At 37.5% G+C, this 20,183-nt stretch overlaps 1 protein-coding gene across 1 annotated transcript; it reads left to right on the top strand.

Moving 5' to 3' along the window:
• The first annotated feature begins 9 nt into the window (after positions 1-9).
• On the top strand, positions 10-19,519 carry CPSF3 (cleavage and polyadenylation specific factor 3). The gene is made up of 18 exons (XM_084203560.1): positions 10-103; positions 629-692; positions 1,095-1,192; positions 2,160-2,288; positions 3,075-3,252; positions 4,842-4,931; positions 5,947-6,097; positions 8,318-8,493; positions 9,022-9,180; positions 9,940-10,086; positions 11,036-11,188; positions 11,596-11,704; positions 12,438-12,536; positions 13,594-13,688; positions 14,257-14,344; positions 16,366-16,435; positions 17,021-17,117; positions 19,103-19,519. Exons 1-18 carry the CDS (start codon positions 33-35, stop codon positions 19,202-19,204), a joined length of 2,076 nt encoding a protein of 691 aa, XP_084059686.1. The 5' UTR covers positions 10-32; the 3' UTR covers positions 19,205-19,519.
• The last annotated feature ends 664 nt before the right edge of the window (positions 19,520-20,183 follow it).

Raw genomic sequence — 20,183 nt, 5'->3', positions numbered from 1 at the left:
GGCGCGGCGGAAGGCGGCGGGAGCGCGGCGCGATGGCGGCCAAGCGCAAAGCCGAGGCGCTGATCCCGGCCGAGGAGAGCGACCAGCTGCTCATCCGGCCCCTGTGAGCGCCCGGGGCAGCCGCGGGCCGGGGGGCGCGGGGGGCCGGGCCGGGCCGGGGCCGGGGCCGGGGCAGGGGCAGGGGCAGGGGCAGCGCCGCCGGGAGCCGCCTCTTGCCCTGCTGAAGGTGCCGCTGCCGGCTGAGGGTGTTTGTGGTAGCGTTCCCACAAGCGTTGGTTTGGGGACAGCTTGAAGATGCTGCTCCAGGCTTATTGGGCCCGATTTGTCACTTAGTTGAACTTTAATTGTACGTGCCAATAGTCTGAGACTATTGGAGAACTCAGTAAAAAACAAAAGAGGCCAAAATAATTTCCTCCAACGGGTTGTTTTTATTTCTGCTGCGTTACGTAGGGCCTCCTTTCCTTTGGGATAAGTACAGCTGTTCAGGTGCTTCGGAGAGCTCAGCTTAAAAGGGCCGTGCAGTTGTTATTTCTACACAGAAAGATAACCCTGGTAAAGGCATCCAGTGTAGTTACATCTGTGCCGTTTGGGTTGTTTCAGTCCTCATGACTTTGATGTCCTTTTGCAGAGGGGCTGGCCAAGAAGTAGGAAGGTCATGCATCATTCTGGAGTTTAAAGGAAGAAAAATCATGGTAATTATTGCATGGATATGTTTGTATGTCCTCTCAGTGTGCTGCTTCAGATCACTGAAATGATCTGAAATGCTGCAGGTTAAATTCAGCCTCTGCTCTGAAGTCAAACACAGTGCTAGAAAAGGCACACTTTGTAGCCTTCTGGAGCAGTATAGCATGTGTGATATTAGGCATCACAGAGGCTGTGCTGTAAAATAAAACCCTTCCCCACACAGAACATATGTGCTTCCAACCTAAACCATTCTGCTTGAAATCCAGTGCTGAAAGTAGTGTTTAATGAAGAAAAAGCTTTTTTTGTGTGATGCTGAAAGTTACCAGTCACTAATAACTATGTCATAGACCAAGATGGAAGAGGGGTTTTATATATTCTGCTAGAAGCTTTAACTTTGTTTCATTTTTCAGCTTGACTGTGGAATCCATCCTGGGCTGGAAGGAATGGATGCTCTTCCTTACATTGATTTGATTGATCCAGCTGAGATTGATCTCCTCCTTATTAGTCAGTAAGTGGCACCTAAAAGCACAAATAACTTGAGGTCGTGGTCTGAGCAATGTTCACTTGTAGGTTATTAAGAGAGTCTGAAAAAGAGGTGTTATATAGATGGTAGGGGAAAATTCTAGTTTCTGGGGTTTTAAAAAAAAAGTTTGAAGGATCTCCATTGAGAATTAAGGACTGAATATTGAGGATGTTCATTCACTTTTGACATTACAGCTCTTCTCTGAGCTCACTCTGATTTCTGACTGTTTTACAGCCTGGCCTGCTTTAACACCATTGTGATAGCTTGTGGAGTGAGTTTTCTACACAAAGACTGCAGAAGAATATTGGTTGTGCTTTTTGCTCTCTTGGCTTTGAATTGAAAAGGTTCTTAGAGACTTACACAAGCTTTGAATGTGATTTATGTATTGCTTAGTGGCTGAGAGACAAGGAGAGCCATTTCTAAATGATGTAATCAGTAATATAAAGCTCTCCATAAGATCCTGAGCTTCTGTGGTATGTGTTTGCTCTACCTGTATTTTAAAAGTAGTTCCTTAAGATGGGTCAAACTAGAAATGTGAACAAATAACTTAATTTTCAGAGATCATGTTTTATTCTGTAGTGTGCAACATACAAAATTAGGATAATGTTTTTGGCTTTCATGTATCTTTGATGTTTACTGTCCCTGGTTCCTGTTCCTTTTCTCCCTCTAAATTTATATGGAAATTACAGAAAGAAAGTAATTCTAATACTATTCATGTAAAACCTTGGCAATTAATGGAGAATTTGCTGTATTAGTTTCACCTTTTCTTGGTCATGTTTCTAGTTACCAGCCTGCAGAAAGAACATAGACCAGCACAGTTAACAAGGTTGAAAATTCTGTTTCCGGATTTTTATGACTGCATGTTAGTCCAGTGAAGTAGTAAATTATAGATATTATATATTAGTGTTGTGTAATATGAATGCATTAATTGGATTTGTGTGTCTATTTTAAGCTTCCATTTAGATCACTGTGGGGCTTTGCCATGGTTTTTACAGAAAACAAGTTTTAAGGGAAGGACATTTATGACTCATGCCACAAAAGCTATTTACAGATGGCTTCTTTCAGACTATGTTAAAGTCAGGTAAGCCAATCTATGGGCTGTCTCTTCCTGAATTATTTTACCTATTATTTCCCTTTCCAAAGGGAAACTTAAAGTGAAGCTACCAAAAGTAGCTGGATGAACCTGGATGTTGTCTTAAGTAGCAACATTACATATAACCAGATTAGAAGTAATGAATCATTTTACTACATCATGGATAGTTTGTAGTGAATATTCAGTTCCTAAAGATACAATTCACATATTAAATATACAAATGTATAAATTTGTACATATACAAATATGTATCTGTATAAACAAATATTAAATATACAAAGAGGGTTACTTACATGTTGGGGGTTTCTTTTCTTTCTTTATGTTTTTTGTTTTCTTGTGTTTTGTGCCTTGACACATTATTTCCATGTGACTGCAGTGGTCCTGAGCATATCTCAACTCAGCTGTTTTGAGCTTGTATCGGAAACCTGATGAACAGTCCTCTTTTAACTTGTTTGTTCTGGGCTGATAGGAAAAGCATGGATCCAGGTGGTTTTTGAGGACTGTTACATGCCAAGTTGCAGATCTCTGCCCAGGTCTGGGAACCTTTTGAGAAACACAGAGCAGATTCTTAACTGAACAGACTCTTCTAGCATAGCCTTTCAAAAGAAAGATACTTTAACTCTCCTTAAGTGAGCTACATTGGAGTAGCTGGGCTTGATTTCTGACATGGGAGATGTGGTATTACTGGATGGAAATGTGTCAGTGGGGAAAACCCAGGAAGTTTTTTCCAGCTGTTCAGGTGAGCTGATTTTTAGCCATTTCACTTGTATGCAGTAACATCTCAGCGGATGACATGCTGTACACAGAAACAGACCTGGAAGAAAGCATGGACAAGATTGAGACCATCAACTTCCATGAAGTGAAAGAGGTGGCAGGAATCAAATTCTGGTGCTACCACGCAGGCCACGTTCTGGGAGCAGCCATGTTTATGATTGAAATAGCTGGTGTGAAGGTATTTTCTCTTTCTTAAAAGTTGAAATCAAGCCTGAGTACTAATGTAGTCATTAATTATTATTGTCTCTTATGCCTCACCACTGTGCCTGTATCTGTCCAGTAGACTTGGACTCAGGTCAGGGGGAGAGGCCTTGGCTTAGGACATGTATTTCCTCACTGATTAGCACTGGCAAGTGACACAGATCAGGTAAGATGTTTGGATTGTATGGGAGTCGGAGATGTGACTCAGAACCACTAAATTTGTGGTTTTCCCTTGCTGCGCTGATCAGAGGCAGGTGGTAGCTGAAGCAGTTGTGTGGAAGCTGCATTTTAGTAAAATCTGTGAACAGATGTTTGTTTCTGTAATTCTCACATCTCTGCCTGTCTCAAGTTCTTATGTGGCATTTGTCAATGTATGTGAGTTACATTTTTCTCATAACACTCCTGTGCTAAAGTACCTAAAGAAATAAGATTATTATTAATTTTAGGCGCAGAGGGATTAAGTAAATCCCTCTGTGCCTAAAATGACTCTGTTAATGACAGGCAGCACTGTGCCAAAACCAGATACTTGAAGCACATCTCATGAATTGGAGTTCAGCAGGATAATCACTGTCCAAGGAAAGTGTCACACAGCCCTGAGAAGGTGGTTCTGAGGCTTAATGCCCAGTACGAGTTTGTTCATGATTTATAATGATTGAGAATTATAAGGGTTTTAACTTTAAAAAAAAATCCTAGAAATAGAACTGAGTTTACAATGATCACAATAAAATTCAGATCTTTTAATGTTTCTTTCTTGGTTTTTTTTCTGATTGAGGCATGATAAGGAAAATTTCCCTCTTACTATGCATGACTCAAATAGATTGGGTTTTAATATCATTATTTTAAATAATTCCCTGTGATAGTAGGTTACCTGGAAGACCAAGTGTCTGCTTTCACTGACTGTATGTTATTTATTATTCACATTTTCATCAATGGAATTATTGTTAATAAAAACATGTCAGTTTTGAAACCATCAGTTTGGGTGCAGAGAGTTGCATTCCACCCTGCAGTTAAGAATCCATAAAAAATAAATAGCTATTATCAATTACTTTTTGGTTATTGGGGAACATGATTATTCCATTTGGAAAGTCAATTAGATTACAGGCTTTTTTAGTATCTGAAAATATTAGAAGAATTTTTAATAAATAATTTTATTGGATTATTAATTATGTTTGCATTCTGGTATGTAAATGCAGTTTAATCTTTGATTTACTTCCTCGTAGTTACTGTATTTTATGTTATGTCTATTTTTACTTCTTTGTGGTCAGTGCAAGTATGCAGAAGGCTGAAAATGGCACCTTGATACCTGAAATGAAAAATAAGAGCTTAATAATTGTTTACCTGGTTTTGTTGGAATGATGTTACTGCTTGAAAAACCTTTGCTATTGAAGTTTAAGTACTTGCAGTACTGTTGACCTAAAATTGTAAGCGCTGCTCACGTAAGAAGAGTTTACTTAAAGCTGACCTTTTTATTAGAAATTCATTAAAACCATCTTTGCACAGCCTTTTAAAGGCTGCTGACTGGTAGAACTTGTAACCAGGGCACCTGCTTCTCTTTGTCTCCAACAGCTGTTATATACAGGTGATTTCTCAAGGCAGGAAGACAGACACCTGATGGCAGCTGAGATTCCCAATATTAAACCTGACATTCTTATAATTGTAAGTTTGCAAAATTATTTCTTTCTGTTAGTGATTATGAATTGTGTTGGTGATTATGAATTATTCTGTTAGTAATTATGAATTAGGGGTATGACTTGATTAAAGCCAAAATGGAAGACAAAGACAGTGGAGATTTAGTGGTAGTGATTTGTGTTAAATATCCAAAATACTTGGGTGCTCAGAACTCTGACATTGCTTCCATTGTATTGAAAAGTCTAATTACAGTTTTATAATTCTTCTAATGGAGCTCCTTAAGGCTCTAGACAGACCGTTCTGAGATGGGAGATTTATTAGATTTTGACTTGTGTTATACCAACCCAAATTTAACCAGACATCTCTTTTAGTAGATCCTAACCTGCTTCCAGATACGTTAAGAATTTGTCCTTGGTGGTGGTACCCTGTGTTATTCCATATTTTTGTTTTGTTTTCTGAGTGAAATTATTTTATTCTGCATCCATGTTTGGAGCAGCTCAAGGGAAACTTTATAAGTAACAGTTTTAGCTGGAAACAAACACTGGGAACTTTTAAAATTATTTCATTTATTGTGTCTTTTCTAGTGTTCTCTACAACTGATAATCTAATTTTAAGTCACATCAAAATCTTATGTTTTGTGTAATTCTTGTATTTAAAGTCCAGGGTTAAACCATGGCATATGTGCCACTATAGGCCCTGTCAGTGTGATCATCAAAGCTCTGGCAGCATTTCCAGTTAGGAAGATAAATTTGAAACCTCTTAAAAGAAGCATTGAAATTAATAGCTCTAACTTTAGTGCCAACAGGATCTGCCTGTCTAAATTGCTTGGAGGGATTTGGGAGCAGGGAAGTTTTGGTTATTTGCCTTGGCGGGCTGGTTTTGGGAACTTGGGGGAACTTTTCCCTCTCTTTGACCTCTCTCCTTCCTTTCCCCAGCATGCTAACACCAGTATGTTTATCTGCTGGTTTTTTGTTGGGTTCAGAGAAGATCAGGAATTACTCTGTGTGTCAGCCCTTTCCATGCTCTGTCTCTCCATCTGCAGGAATCCACATATGGCACTCACATTCACGAGAAGAGGGAAGAGCGGGAGGCGAGGTTCTGTAACACCGTTCACGACATTGTCAACAGAGGGGGCCGAGGCCTCATCCCTGTGTTTGCCCTGGGCCGGGCTCAAGAACTGCTCCTAATCTTAGGTATGGACCTTCCCAGCTGCTCTTAATGGAAAGGCACAGAAAGGGATTTAGAATGTTTTCAGGTATCATAATTCCTTGAACAACTCTTCAGCCATTTTACAGCGTGTTGTTTACCTGATAATTTTATATATAATAATGCATGTTTGTTCAAATGCAAAAGGTCCAGTAAACGAAACAGCAGTTCTGCTTTGTGGAGTAGGATGGGAGACCTAGAAAGGAGGAGATGATGGTGTGGTAATATGTGCTTGGCATTTGAATCTTTTTGAAACAGGATTTCAGCAGTTAGGGACAATTGTTACAGATAGAAAAATAACAAGTTACAACAGCAACTGTTTTACTTAAACTGTACTGCTAAAAAAAGGGGTATATTTTCTTCTGAAGTTCTGCTATTTTTGCACTTTAATTTACAAACCTGTATGAAAAACTCTTTATAAGAAAAGCTTAGAAGACAATAGAAGACACTTCTAACACTTCTGAAGTCCTAATAATAACGAAAAGTAAATTAGGCTTTTGAACAAAAGTGAGTGAGAACTACCCATGAACACAACAAGCTACTTCTCATAAAATATAATAGATAATTGTTACAAGGTATTTAAGAAAAAACAGCTTTTAAGTAAGTTATTCCCAGGCCTCTCTTCTTCCTTTTAGCACATTTAATTTGTTCTATGTTACGTGATATTTTTCACTAGTCTTTCTGCTCATTCAAAGGCTGGCAAGATCAAAAGAAAACTATCTCAAGCTTAAAATGCTTATATCTAGGGGTGTTGAATATGAAGTGATCCCTAAACTACTTGAAATCTTTCTCACTTTTCATTTCAGTTTAGCTCAGTATTAGAAACTAGTTTGTTTTCAAAATGTCTTACTAGTCTGTTCAAATGTTAACTAGAAATTCAGGTCTGGGCATGGGGTAGTATTTGATGTAGAATTATTTACCACTTCTCATTAATTGCGAGGGGGTTTTTTAATTTATAGAGAACATAAAAACGGAACATTTTCAACCTTGTGTGGCCATTAGGTTGTAATTTGTTTGCCTCTCTTTGCTGTGTGTAGATATTAAACTGAGTTTGTAAAGTTAAGCTTGAAAATATATCTAGGAAAGCTAGACATGCAATTGGATGCTTAATTAGGTAGAAAATGCAATTTCATCTGACATGCCTACACAGTTGAGCCTGCAGGCTTTTGTGTTTATTTTTCTTCTTTCTGTAACTGTATGACAAAAATAAAATACTGTGTTATGGTGTAGAAAATTATGATGATGAATTCAGTTCGTGAGTGGTTATGTTTCACTGGCTGTTTCCACCTTACACCTGAGCTTATTAAGGTAGCCATGGCAGTGAAGCTGTCTGAAATGTTGTGAGAAGTTTTGCCTGCAGATCAGAAATGTTAGGTAAAAGCACATTGTAATGTCATTGTAAAGGACAAATACAGCCAAAAGAGTGCATGTCTATATTTGGACTATTGTGTCTCAATTGTGCAACATAAATATCTTTCAGACTAGCAGAAAAGTATCCAAATGGGAAAATGGAGAAGCTACATTTGTACAGCTGCATTCAGATCTCTTCTTTGTGTTTAGGAAAGGTTGTGGCTACTGTCATCAATGATAAAATAAGTTGTGGTTAATGAAGGCTCTTTCCTTGGTTTTGTTCCAGTCGCACTTGTAAAATATAACTGTTGGTGCTATACATAAAGCCAGGCTTGATAACTGAGTGATTCCTTCTCACCTTGAACTCCACGGATTTATTTTACAGAATGTTCGTACAGTGAATTCTCACGAACAAATCTGTGTGCAGATGTAGAATTAATATTTGACAGGGACATAGAAGCTTTATTTTACTGTCATAAACGTAGACTTATTGCAGTGTAGTATCATGTATATTTTATAGCTTGTAGCTGAAGGTGGTGGTTGATTGAAATTTGACCTGCAAGAAGGATCTGAAGTTCACCTTTGTCATGTTTGTTTGCCTGTTTGTTTGTACTGGTTGTGTATAGTTCTAGCTGGTGACTGTTTTAGAAAAGCAGATGAAAGCAAAGCAGCTGTGATGTTGATTTTCTGAAAAAGCCCACTGGTAAATCTGTTTTACGAGAATTACTGATGTTTCTGAGAAGCACACACTTTATAAATAATCCTGTGGACAGAATTTTGTGTTTTGTTGTTTGGTGGCTGGTGGTTTTTTTTTTGTTTTGTTCTTTTTTATTATTTTGTTTGTTTTGTGTTTTTAGATGAATACTGGCAGAATCATCCTGAACTCCATGATATCCCTATATACTATGCCTCCTCTTTGGCAAAGAAATGTATGGCAGTGTATCAGACATACGTCAATGCCATGAATGACAAAATCCGCAAGCAAATTAACATCAACAATCCTTTTGTTTTCAAGCATATTAGTAATCTGAAGGTAAGCTTGAGATTCTCACAAAAAGGTGAATGTGACAGAAGAGTTGATATTTGCTCAATAGTTTGCATGTTGAATATCCTGATATCACAGAATATTCTGAGGTGGAAGGTTCACGCAAGGATCATGGAGTCCAGCTCTGAAGTGAGTGGCCCCTCCAGGGATTGAACCCACAACCTGAGTGTGTTTTTAGCACCATGCTCTAATCAGATGAGCCAATCAATATCCTTAATAACCTAATAGATTGATTGGGTGCAGGTTTATATCTGAGTTATCTGCTGTCCCAGTGCTTAGAGGGCTGTTTGAGGGAAGCTTATGCCCCAACATTTTTTCCACTTCAGATCCCTGTGCTTGCAGTTTACTCTTGGTGGATATCAATAAGATGAATTTTCCTGCAAAGGGCGCCTTTTGTGAGGATGGGGTATAATCTGTGAAGACAGGGCCCTTCTTGTACATTGTTTAAGGGTGCAGCTGGGCTGTCCTTGGTTTAAGTGAGCTGTGGTAACTGATATTCCCACTGTGTCTTTCTAGAGTATGGATCACTTTGATGACATTGGCCCAAGTGTTGTGATGGCTTCCCCAGGTATGATGCAGAGCGGCTTATCCAGGGAGTTGTTTGAGAGCTGGTGCACAGATAAGAGAAATGGAGTCATTATTGCAGGGTACTGTGTTGAAGGAACTCTTGCTAAGGTGAGTTGCTAATGCACCACAACCTCTTAATTACAGATAGCATTCACTAGCTTTTGAAAGAATTGGTCAATTGGAAGTGTCTTTATTTGATTTACTGGGATTGTTGTTGGGTATGGCTGAGTATGTAGTCAAAACTGATTGCTTTTGGCTAATACTAATGAAAAGTACAGACAGTTTGCATATGGTCATGTGATGTTTCCAGTGATGTTATATAGAATCAACTTTTCTAGGGGCAGTTATTTTGTCATGAGAAGGAATGATTGGTACTTTAGACCTCTCCACTGCTTAATTTTTCAAGAAGGTAGCCCTATCCTAATTCTAGAGAAGTTGATATTAAGTCTAACACTACTTATATGTTAGAGACCAGACTACCTTGTGCACCTTGTGCCACTGACCATCTGTGGGGAATTAAATCCTTCCAAATTCAAGCAGGTAAGGGCAGCCACAGCATCTAATTTTGCCTTTAGAGATAGAAATAACACACTTGTTACTGTTTTGATACAAGTCAGAGAGATTTATCTGAAAGAGTGATGAGCCTCCAGATCTGCTGAGGATGCACAAGATGAAATGGTGTGTGTTGTGCATGTGTTTTTCATGTCCGAGTGTGTGTTCTGGGAAATTGAAGAGAATTTTTTCACTGCTTCACATTTAACGTGGCTGCCACTATTATTTCATTGATTTTTGAAATGTAAAGCATTAGTTATATGGTGTCTTTAGGAGGCCTTACTTTTTTTAATTAAGGTGCTTTTTATTTTCTAGCACATCATGTCTGAACCTGAAGAGATCACAACTATGTCAGGGCAAAAACTCCCACTGAAGATGTCTGTGGATTACATTTCTTTCTCTGCTCACACAGATTATCAACAAACCAGTGAATTTATCCGGGCCCTGAAACCTCCACATGTGGTCAGTATCCATGCTGCCCTGTTCTCCAGAGTGGGATTCATCAAACCAGCTCACAGCCTTGAGTCAAGGCAGGGACTGGTGTCTAGCAGTAGCCAGCACCCCTGTGCTTTGAATAATTAAAGGTGGAGATTTTAATCATGGTTTGTCAAGTTATCTTAGCAAAGTAAAACTAAACTTGTTCTTGAGTGTATGCATGTGGGATCTCTGGGGATGACTTTGCAGACAGTGGTGTAGGCCATAATCTGTTTCAGCAGTGTTTTGGGAAGTAAGATGCAGTATGGAACAATTTTAAGTTGGGGATGCTGGTATTGGAATAATTCACTGGAACTGGCCCTGAAATAAATAAGCAAACGTCAATTGAAGGAATGTGCAGACAGCAAAAGACAAAGGCAGCACTTGAAGGGAAAAGCATGAGCAAATCATGGGAAGTAGAAGGTGTGAAGGACCAGAATGTGAAAATGGCAACTAGGATCTGAAACTGGTGGTGAAACAGTGTGCATACATAGCTAAGAAACAAAAAAATTACAGAGGAGAAGAGAATTAACTTGGCAAAGAAAATCGTGAACTGTGAAGCATCCTCTTTGAATTGCATGTTTATTATATCTACACACAGACACAAAAATATAAAGCTACCTGACTTCTGTTGAACTTAATACTACCCTTTCATAATACAACAATATATTTGTGGGATCTCTGTAATGCACTCTGCTTGGTAGCATGGATTTTTCAACTAATACTCAGGGCTGTGAAATCCCACCCTTCAAATAATACAGAAAATTCACAGACACAGAACTGTAATTGAGCTCATGTTTCCTACATTGTGACCTCATGGAATTGCATTTTTATAAAGATGAGATTGCATATGGCAGTTTTCTTGGATAACTTGCTTAATAAACATGCCTGGTTGAACAAATTATTTGTGCTAAGAGAAAAACTGTCTTTTTTATAGATTTTAGTTCATGGTGAGCAGAATGAAATGGCCAGATTGAAAGCAGCATTGATACGGGAGTATGAGGATAATGATGAAGTTCATATAGAAGTTCATAATCCTAGGAATACTGAAGCTGTGACACTAAACTTCAGGGGAGAAAAACTTGCCAAGGTATGAAATCAGTGTTTTCTTATGTGTAGAACAGTATTTTCTTCTGGTGTAAAATCGCACATTATCTTTGTAGCGTCTGTTTTTAATCGATTTCAAATTACATGTTGTCCAGAGTCTCAAAGTATGTGAATATTTTGTGTTTAGTGGTATTTGGGGTTTGGTTCAAGGGGTTTTATTTTGAGGGTGGCTTTTTGTTGTTGTTGTTTTGGGTTTTTTTTTAATTCTTCACTCTTACAAACTTTTCTTGTGTTATGTCTCAGAAAGTTTTGAGGTTACTTCTTTCGTTTTCAGAGTTAACTTTATACTCTGATTTTTCTTAGAGAACTGTATTTCATCTCCATAATTACTTGAAGCTGTGAATGCTTCAGATTGCTTTGTTGCCCTATATATGTGTTTTTTCTCTCCAGGTGATGGGATCTTTAGCAGATAAGAAACCAGAGCAAGGACAGAGAATTTCTGGAATCCTAGTTAAAAGAAATTTTAACTATCACATCCTTTCTCCATGTGACCTCTCCAGTAAGTACAGACAGTCATGTGATCAGTGGGTAGTTGAAACTTACTGTGTCATTAAAACACTTATAATTCTGGGGGTTTTTCCAGCAGTTTTGTGTTTCATAAGCAATTAGTGAACATTTTATTTCTTATTTGCCATAAGTTCTGAACTATTGTGGTGAGACGAAATGCATTTAACTTGTTCACTCAAACTTAAAATCTTTCCATTCTCTAACAGAAAAGAAGGAAAATTCCATTTCCCTTCCCTTCTGGTTACTTAAAACCTTTTCCTCTGAAAGAATATGCATAAAACATTCCAGTGAGAAGCAAAAACCACCTCAGTCAATAGTCCTGCCATTTTCTAAAATGTCATTAGTTTCTAGTGTAAAAAGCTACAGAACACAGAAAATATTTGCATAGTTCCATATGCCTTTTATTAATCAGGGAATTGATCTGTTCTCAGAATAGAAGATGAATTAAATCTGAGGTCAGAAGAGTTTGGGGGAAAGCAGTTCTGCTGCCCTAGTTAATTGTTTGTCTCTAATAGGCAGGATAATAAAACAAGCTGGTTTCCTAACCATGAATATATTATTTATCTTATAACAGGTGTTCCACCTTCCTCTTTAAAAATCGTCCTTTTCAGCCCCCTTGTCTTAAATGTATCAATGCTATTATTTATCTATAATAACAATTCTGTTTATGAGACAGTAAATTCAGAGGGGTAGTTTTTAATGTGCACTTTCTCAAATGGTTTCAGATTACACAGACTTGGCGATGAGCACCGTGACCCAGACCCAGGCCATCCCCTACACGGGCCCTTTCAATCTGCTCTCTTTCCAGCTGCAGAAACTCACCGGTGCGTGCTGGGCAGCACACGGCCACAAGTTACACTGGCCAGCCTTTACAACTTCCAGTCTGCTGAGGTCTTCTGAGTGGAGATGTCTTTGTATTTTACAGCTTTCTTTAGACTATGCAGCTTCTGCCAGCTGCAGTTCATGTGTGACACAGCTTTGGGGGGGATTCTACTGTGTTCGTATTACAAAGTGATGAGCATATAGCAATACAGAGCATAGGCTCATTTCTGTCTCTGTCAGCCCCCAAAGTGAGTGCTCTGGCCACTCTGATGGAAACTTTATTAATTGATCTTGTATCTCTAGCCCCAAATGGAATGCCTAATGCCATCCAGTTAATCAAAACAAGAGCTCGTCTTTTAATCAACACACAGCCTCGTCTGTGCCTCCCCAAGAGGCTCAAATTGGCTTTTCCTGGATGAGAAGCCATTTAAACCTGACACTGGGATGATCCCCTGTGCCTCTCTGGCTTTCTCAAGGGTTAGGGGCAGCTCCTCTGCTAGCTACACACACCTTGCAGATTCCTTTCCCAGATTTAAAGCTCAGATTTTATTTTTTTTTAATTCTCTAGTGTCAGAGTCTAGTTCATGTCACTAGTGAAGAGAACACCTATATTCAGTTGAGGTTCAGGTCTCATAACCCAAGTGCTAGCAGGCACACAAGTGCTTTTCATTTAAGCTCTATGCTTATGTGAGCAGTGGATTATCCTTTAAGGGGACAAGAGCTGGTTACTTCTGCAAATGGAGCAGAATTAACTAAATTCCTCATGTCTTTTCTTTTTTGTTGGTGTACTCACTCAGTGTACTAAGCTAGTCAAATAAAAGAATTCAAACCAAGGAAAGTGGCCAAAATTAACTAATAAAAAAATCCTAAACAATCCAGAGCAAAGAATATTGTCAGGTAAGGAAAGAGAGTATGGGGTTCCATTTTATGAGCTACCCTGAGCAGCTGTGATAACAGGCAATCCTTATTCTTAAACTGACTTATTTTCTTAGGCAAATAAAGTCAGTCTTGCTTCCAGTATAATTTCATTATTGCTAACCATTTGTTGTCACTTCTTAGGTGATGTAGAAGAAATAGAAATCCAACAAAAACCAGCCCTGAAGGTTTTCAAAAATATTACTGTGATCCAGGAGCCAGGCATGGTAGTCCTTGAGGTGGGCATTGGTGAGAGAGAAAGAAGTATTTTCTTCTCCAGTTTCTTCAAAATAATACTATAGAGATGCCATGCAGAATTTAATGTTTTAAGGAGTTTTCTGTTGTATGACAAGTAAAGCAAAGGCTAGAATAAAGTTCCCCTTGAGCTGTGGTCCTGTGTGCATATGTGTAATTTGATTTATCCAGTGCCTCTTGGGGTTTTTTGCTGTATCTCATGAGTGTAAGGGCAGATTTGGTGCCCTTTTTTCATTTGGCAGGTAGTAATTGGGAATAACATCAAATGGTGTTTCTTCCTCCCCCAAAGAATTGTGGTAATTAATTATTTTGTAAATGTGCTCAGAAACATTCAAAAGCTTGAATTTTTCATGGAGTTACTGGAGTACACCTAGTTAAAAGTAGTTAATAATTTGGTGTGAAATGTATGACAGTCATTTGAAGCTGGAATTCAGAGAAAAGCAAAAAGGAGAATGCAATTAATGTTATATGTCGTTATGCTGCATTATTCACTCAGTCTAAATCATGTGTTGGTTTTTTTTTTGTTTTGTTTTTTTTTTTTTTGTCTTCTAGTGGGTGGCAAATCCTGCTAATGATATGTATGCAGACACTGTGACAACAGTGATACTGGAAGTTCAGTCTAACCCCAAAATACAGAAAGGTATAAGTTTAGTGTATGCTTATTTAACTCAGTATTTCTTCCTTTTTTTTTTTACATCAAGCTTAGAGGGAAGTAATGTCTTCTAATATATTACAATCCCCTTATTGTATTTCCTTGCCTTATGGAACTTACTAGGGAGTGAAATTTGCTACTTAAAATAGAATTAGAGGTTGGTCTTCATTATTTGTGACATGTTCATTTGTTGAAACTTTCTGTTACATGGCAATCAATAACTGCCTGTGGAAAACATGGCCTTACTTAAAATAAGTTTTAAACCTTGTACAAAAAAACTAAAGTGATTAAGTTTTGTATGGTCCCATCCAGGGCATTTTTTGATTCTATGATTCAATATGGACAGATATTTTCACTGGATTATTTTCATTGGAATACCTTTGGATTTTTATTATATATTTTAATAATTTTGTATAATAGCAGTCAGTGTTCCTTGGGGTTTCATCCCATACCTGACTCAACACATTTGTTAAAAATCTTTTCACCTGAGTTTAGAAATTCCCATAACAGTTCTTACTTTGGGGGGAAAGATTTTCCAGTCGCCTTGACCCGAGCAAATTCAGAGTGTAATGTTCTGATCTTGGTTGTGATAATTTTCACTATGTAAGTCCTCCTGGCCATGTCCTCATGTTCTGCTCTGTGAGACTATCCAAAAATAGAAATTTTATTTTTGAATGATACTTTGACCTCCTCCTTTTTTTTTCTTTTTTTTTTTTATACAGATGGAAAAAACCATTTCACTGTTTTGCCAGATTTTTAAAAATTTCTTATTGTAGTATCTGTCTTACCTTGTTTTCTTGTAGTCCACACTTTCTCTGAATGATTTGTTAGGGACAGTATCTAGATTTTCCACCTTCCACCGCCCTGAAATTATTTCGTTTTATTTTAGCATTATCTCCCATGCTGATTTTATCTGCTAATCTCAGGTGTGGCTTCTTTCAGTATTTTTTTTGTTCTTATTTGGGGTAAAAACATTCAAAAGAGTTCTTGCAGTTGTCTATTTTAGGGTTGTACACAGGATCAAAAGAGATAAAATTAAAATATCTTAAGTTATTGTTGCTTAGCTGACCATGTGCCTGTGTTTACCTCATTCCCAGGATAAAATTATATCTTGCTTTGTATGTTCAGTTACTGCATCTTATCTAAGGACTGGTAAATTTTAATATATTTATTCAGGTTTTTTTATTATTATTAAGATTTAAGCTCAGTCACTTGCAGTTGTAAAATTTTTCAAAGAATTAATCAGTAACTCTACTACCACTGTTGTTCTGAACTCTTCAGCTGATTCAGAAGTACTGAAAACCAGTTTTTCAAAAGACTTAAAATTTTTGTATCCCATCAATGAAAAAGGTAGCAATTTTTACAACTACCCTTTCCTCCAGACTTCTGACTCTTCAACAGTCAAATACTTAAATAATTATGTTCAAAAGAAAATCACTTGTTTTACACTGCCTCTTAATTTTGAAACTAGGTCTAAAAAAAAGGTATTGTTTTTATTTCAACTTCTCTATGCTGAAATATATTCCAGGAATGTTTGTGCTTATTACTGCTGCTCGCATTCAGTATAAAACAAAACCGTCCAGTTTTATTTCATTTTATTTTATTCTCTGCATGCTTCCAGTCTCTACGATGTGGTAGTTTCATGTAATAAGAGAAAATGGAGGGATTATAAACAACCAATTATTTTATAAATTATTTTGTAAATTATTTTCTCTATTAAGTAAAGGATATATGAGATGTAATGAGTATTAAGAATAAGCAGAAGTAAAAAGTCAGGGTGTGAATTGTGAATTTTTTTACTTGAAAATATGATATGAACAGGAAAATATAATGGAAATGTATGCATTTCCTTGATTAATTTTTTTAAAATATGTTTTTAATAAATTGTTTAAACATACTTTTTTTTTATTATTGTTTTTCGGGAAAGTCAGTTTGTGAATAGTATGTATCAATTAGCCATTTTTCCCTCCCAGAAAATGTCTGTGAAAGTAATTTTCTTTTCTTTTCAGCTGCAGTAAATAAGATTTCAAAAAAAATAGATATGGATGTATATAGGAAGAGAATGGAGATCATGCTTCAGTAAGTTGATGTGTATTTTTCTAAAGGAAAATGAGCAATGTTAACCATATATATAGAATAATCTTAGTGTACAAGGGTTTAAAGATAGTTATGTAAAAATATTACATGCAAATTTACTTCAGTCTAATTTCTGTGGAGACCAGGCATTAAGTAAAGAAACAGGTACAGTAAAAAGTTCTCAGCACCATTAAAATTTTGAATACAGAGCCAAATTATGTCTTCCAGAAGCAGATTTTTAAGTTGTCTCCAAAAGTTATGCTACCAATGGTTAATGAGAATAACTTTGGATCACATCTCTTTTAAAATTACTCTGATGTGTATTCTTTTATTTGTGTAGAAATCTTGCCTCTTTTGAAACCAAAGGAATCCTTCCCTTTGTTTATGATGAGATTATTTTTGGTAAAATTCTTACTGTTATTTGATACCCACTGTTATAATAAAGATTGATCTTTTTAATTATATCAGATTGAGTTAAATAATTGTTGCTAAAAAGTGATACTCACCTGACAAAGTGGCCCCAGGGTTAATAGAAATACCTAGGTTTTCTGTTTGGCTACACCTTACACTCCTGGGTCTTTGCTTTAGGGATATGTTTGGAGAGGACTGTGTGAGTTCCAAAGATGACTCTGTGCTGTGCGTCACAGTGGATGGAAAGACTGCCAACATTTCCCTGGACACTCGGGTATGTAAAGCAAAGCGCTTCTGTGTGTGCTGTGTTCAGCAGTCTCCTGCTGGCACACAGTGCTGCCTACGCTGCCATGTACTCACTTGCTAAGGAAAGGTACTTGGTATCAAAACAGAGAGCATTCTTTAATAAAAAATGCTAGCAATGTTTATGCAACAAATGCAGTACATTTGGGAAAAAACCCAGTATTTTTCAGCAGCTCAGTTGTATGAAAAAAATTAATAAAGAAAGATTGTAGAAGAGAAACTGAGTTAACCCACAATTTTTTTTTATGCTTTTAAAGCATGGCTCTGGTCTGAATAATTGAACAGTTACAGGGTAGGAATGTTGTTAATATTTTTTTTTTTTTTGTCATCTTGATTCTTTTGAAGCTAAATTGAAAGCCTGAAATACCGAAAGAAATACTGTATTAATTTACTAGTTTAAAGAATTGGATGTCATGCATGTTAGAAGGGTGCTTTAAGAAGCAGTCACATCTAGTAATTTGAATAATTTAAAACTGTAAAGAATGGTTAAAGCCTTGTCCTTCATGTTCTTAAGCATTTTAACATATTGACTTTGTCATTCCTAATAACATATTAAACATAGCTTGTGTCTTGCTTCTATTCATTGTAATAATATAAATTCATTGTATGGAGCACCTCTCACATGCTCTCCTTAAGGGGTCACAACAAATATTTTAAGTGTTCTAGAAATCCAGAAGAAAAGGTTAGCCCCGGCCAAAAATTTGTTACCTATTGAAAGAAAACAAGTGAATGTTAATTACCTTAAGAAAATAGTGAGTTACAGTGGTTAACACACAACTTGTGCCATCTCTTTTCAATTCTTTTATAAAAAATCCTACATTTCAGTTTGTACATAGTGCATAAAAATACAGGACTGGTGGAAAGAACTCTTGAAATAAAAAAGTAACTAGACTGGAAAAGGATGCATACTGCTTAATTAGGAAGTCTGATTTTATTGTTATAATACGTCATTATTTTTAAAAGATTTGCGCACTGACAGAAAGCCCAGTGGCAATTCAGTTAACAGCAGGGTGTATCTTTGCAGTATTTACTGTGCAGTCTGTGTTGGCAATGGCTTGTGCCATTGTGAACCACATTTTACAAGCCAGACCTGTCTTTCTTCACATGTGTATGTATCTTATAAAACTTTATTTGCTTTAAAATAAAAAGCTGTTTAGTGTAGATCTGACTGGCAGGACACGTGGATTTTTTTTTTTCCATGTTAACACAGTGCTCTCACAGTTAACACAATTTCAATAACATTGCTAGATAATATTAAATGTATGTTTGCTGGCTTAGGTGCCCTTTTTCCTCCCCCCAAACCTTTATGGTTGGAAAAATCAGAAGAGTAACAAGTTAATACTGAATTAAAGGAGGTGTAGTCTTAGAGTCTAGAAAGGCCACTGAACCAAGAAAAGTATTACTACTCAAATGCTGTCCTTTGTTTTTGAGGTAGAACAGTCAGGAATGTAGATCAAGTTTCATGTTTGGGGTGGGCATCTTTCTCGAGGAAAATTTGTTTTACTAAAAAATTAATTTACTTGGATTATTTTTGTGTAAATGTCATCATGTGTGTGGGAACATCAGCGCGGTGCCTGTACCTCTAGTGACTGCATGTGTTTTGCAGTGTTAACCTAATACAGTGTGAGTGAATTCACAGATAAAACAAAATCTACAGGAACTTAATCTTGTGTGATTTTATTTGATTTCAAATCCAATGTGATCCACAAAACTTTAGTGCATTTTACACAGCAGTTTTGAGCATAAGACTCAAAATTAAGCTTCTTGTTCCTAAGCAGGACTTGCTTGAGTCTTCTCTGAACTCCTCTACATGCTGGCAGACCACTGAAAAACATACACTGCTGCTCTTGATAATTTCCATGGCTGCTTTTGGGTTTCCCCTTGGGAGCATTCTTGGGGTGCTGACAGGAGCATGAAGTGCCCGCTGCTGTAACATCCTTCTCTTTCTGTTCCCAGACAGTTGACTGTGAGCCAGGGAGCGAAGATGACGAATCCCTTCGTGAAATGGTGGAACTGGCAGCACAGAGGCTTTATGATGCCCTCAGCCCTGTATACTGACCTCTGTAGATACTTAGGATGCCTAAAAAAAATCTTTTAAATTTTCAATTTATTTGAGCTATTTTTTAAAAGTAAATAGATTTTTTTTCTTGAATAAGTCAAAGGTTTCAATTCTGTGAATGTGAAAGCGCTGAGTTATTTTACATAATTGATCAGCAACCTCATAACAACTGTATTTGTGCATATAGATGCAATTAAATCAGGCAAAGTGTGCATATGTTCTCTTATGTGCACATAAAAGAAATAATTCTTAACCCGATACAGAATTACAAAGATTAAATGGAGTTTTGTATTTTTGAATATTAAAACTGGTTGGAGGATAAATTGAATGTGTTGAGTTTGCATATATAGTTTTGTTCCTATTGAGGAAGTGATTGCCTGCGTGCTTGTATCCACTTGAAGTCAAAAGGATCTTGAACACAACTGAAAAGGGAATCCATGTTTGTATGGTGGGGCTGGTTGGAGCTTAAACCCCGGCCTGCTGGCTTGCCTTTAGCTGGACTGGAGGAACACCACCACCTGCAAGAGAAGGGAGCGCTTATCACCTGTGACAGCCTTGGTGCCCCAAGCCAGTGCCCACCCCGGCCTGGGAGAAAGGACACGGGGTATCAGACACTGCAGGACACAGAGCAGAATTCCAAATACAGTGGCATTGATGCTCTGAGGTAGCTGCAGTTGTCAAACGATGATCTTCATAGTAGTAAGATTAGCAAAATTAACGACACTTTCCCCCCCAAATTGTGTTGTTAGCAGGCTGAACATGAAGTCTTTTAAATGAGGCAATTGCATTTTCTTAAGAAGGAAGTCTCTCTTTGAAACAGATAAAGAGCATGAACTTGGGTGCGTTCTGTCGGGAGCGCTTCCAGCCGGCACGGGCGGTGTGTGAGGGGTGGGTCCGCGGCTGCCCGGGCGCGCCCTCCCTGCGCCACTGAGCCTTTTAAAGAGGCCATAAAACACTGAATGGAGCTGGAACCTGCGC

This window comes from Fringilla coelebs, assembly GCF_963513975.1.
Source record: "Fringilla coelebs genome assembly, chromosome: 3".
In the NCBI taxonomy this organism is placed as follows: domain Eukaryota; kingdom Metazoa; phylum Chordata; class Aves; order Passeriformes; family Fringillidae; genus Fringilla; species Fringilla coelebs.
This window is presented reverse-complemented; position numbering and strand designations above follow the sequence as displayed.

Bases quoted from the DNA above. Each gene is read 5' to 3' on its own strand.
- CPSF3 (XM_084203560.1), top strand. From the start codon at position 33: ATGGCGGCCAAGCGCAAAGCCGAGGCGCTGATCCCGGCCGAGGAGAGC. The intron at 11,705-12,437 runs GTAAGTACAGAC...AAATGGTTTCAG, and splicing joins TTCTCCATGTGACCTCTCCA to ATTACACAGACTTGGCGATG. The intron at 13,689-14,256 runs GTGGGCATTGGT...TTTGTCTTCTAG, and splicing joins CAGGCATGGTAGTCCTTGAG to TGGGTGGCAAATCCTGCTAA.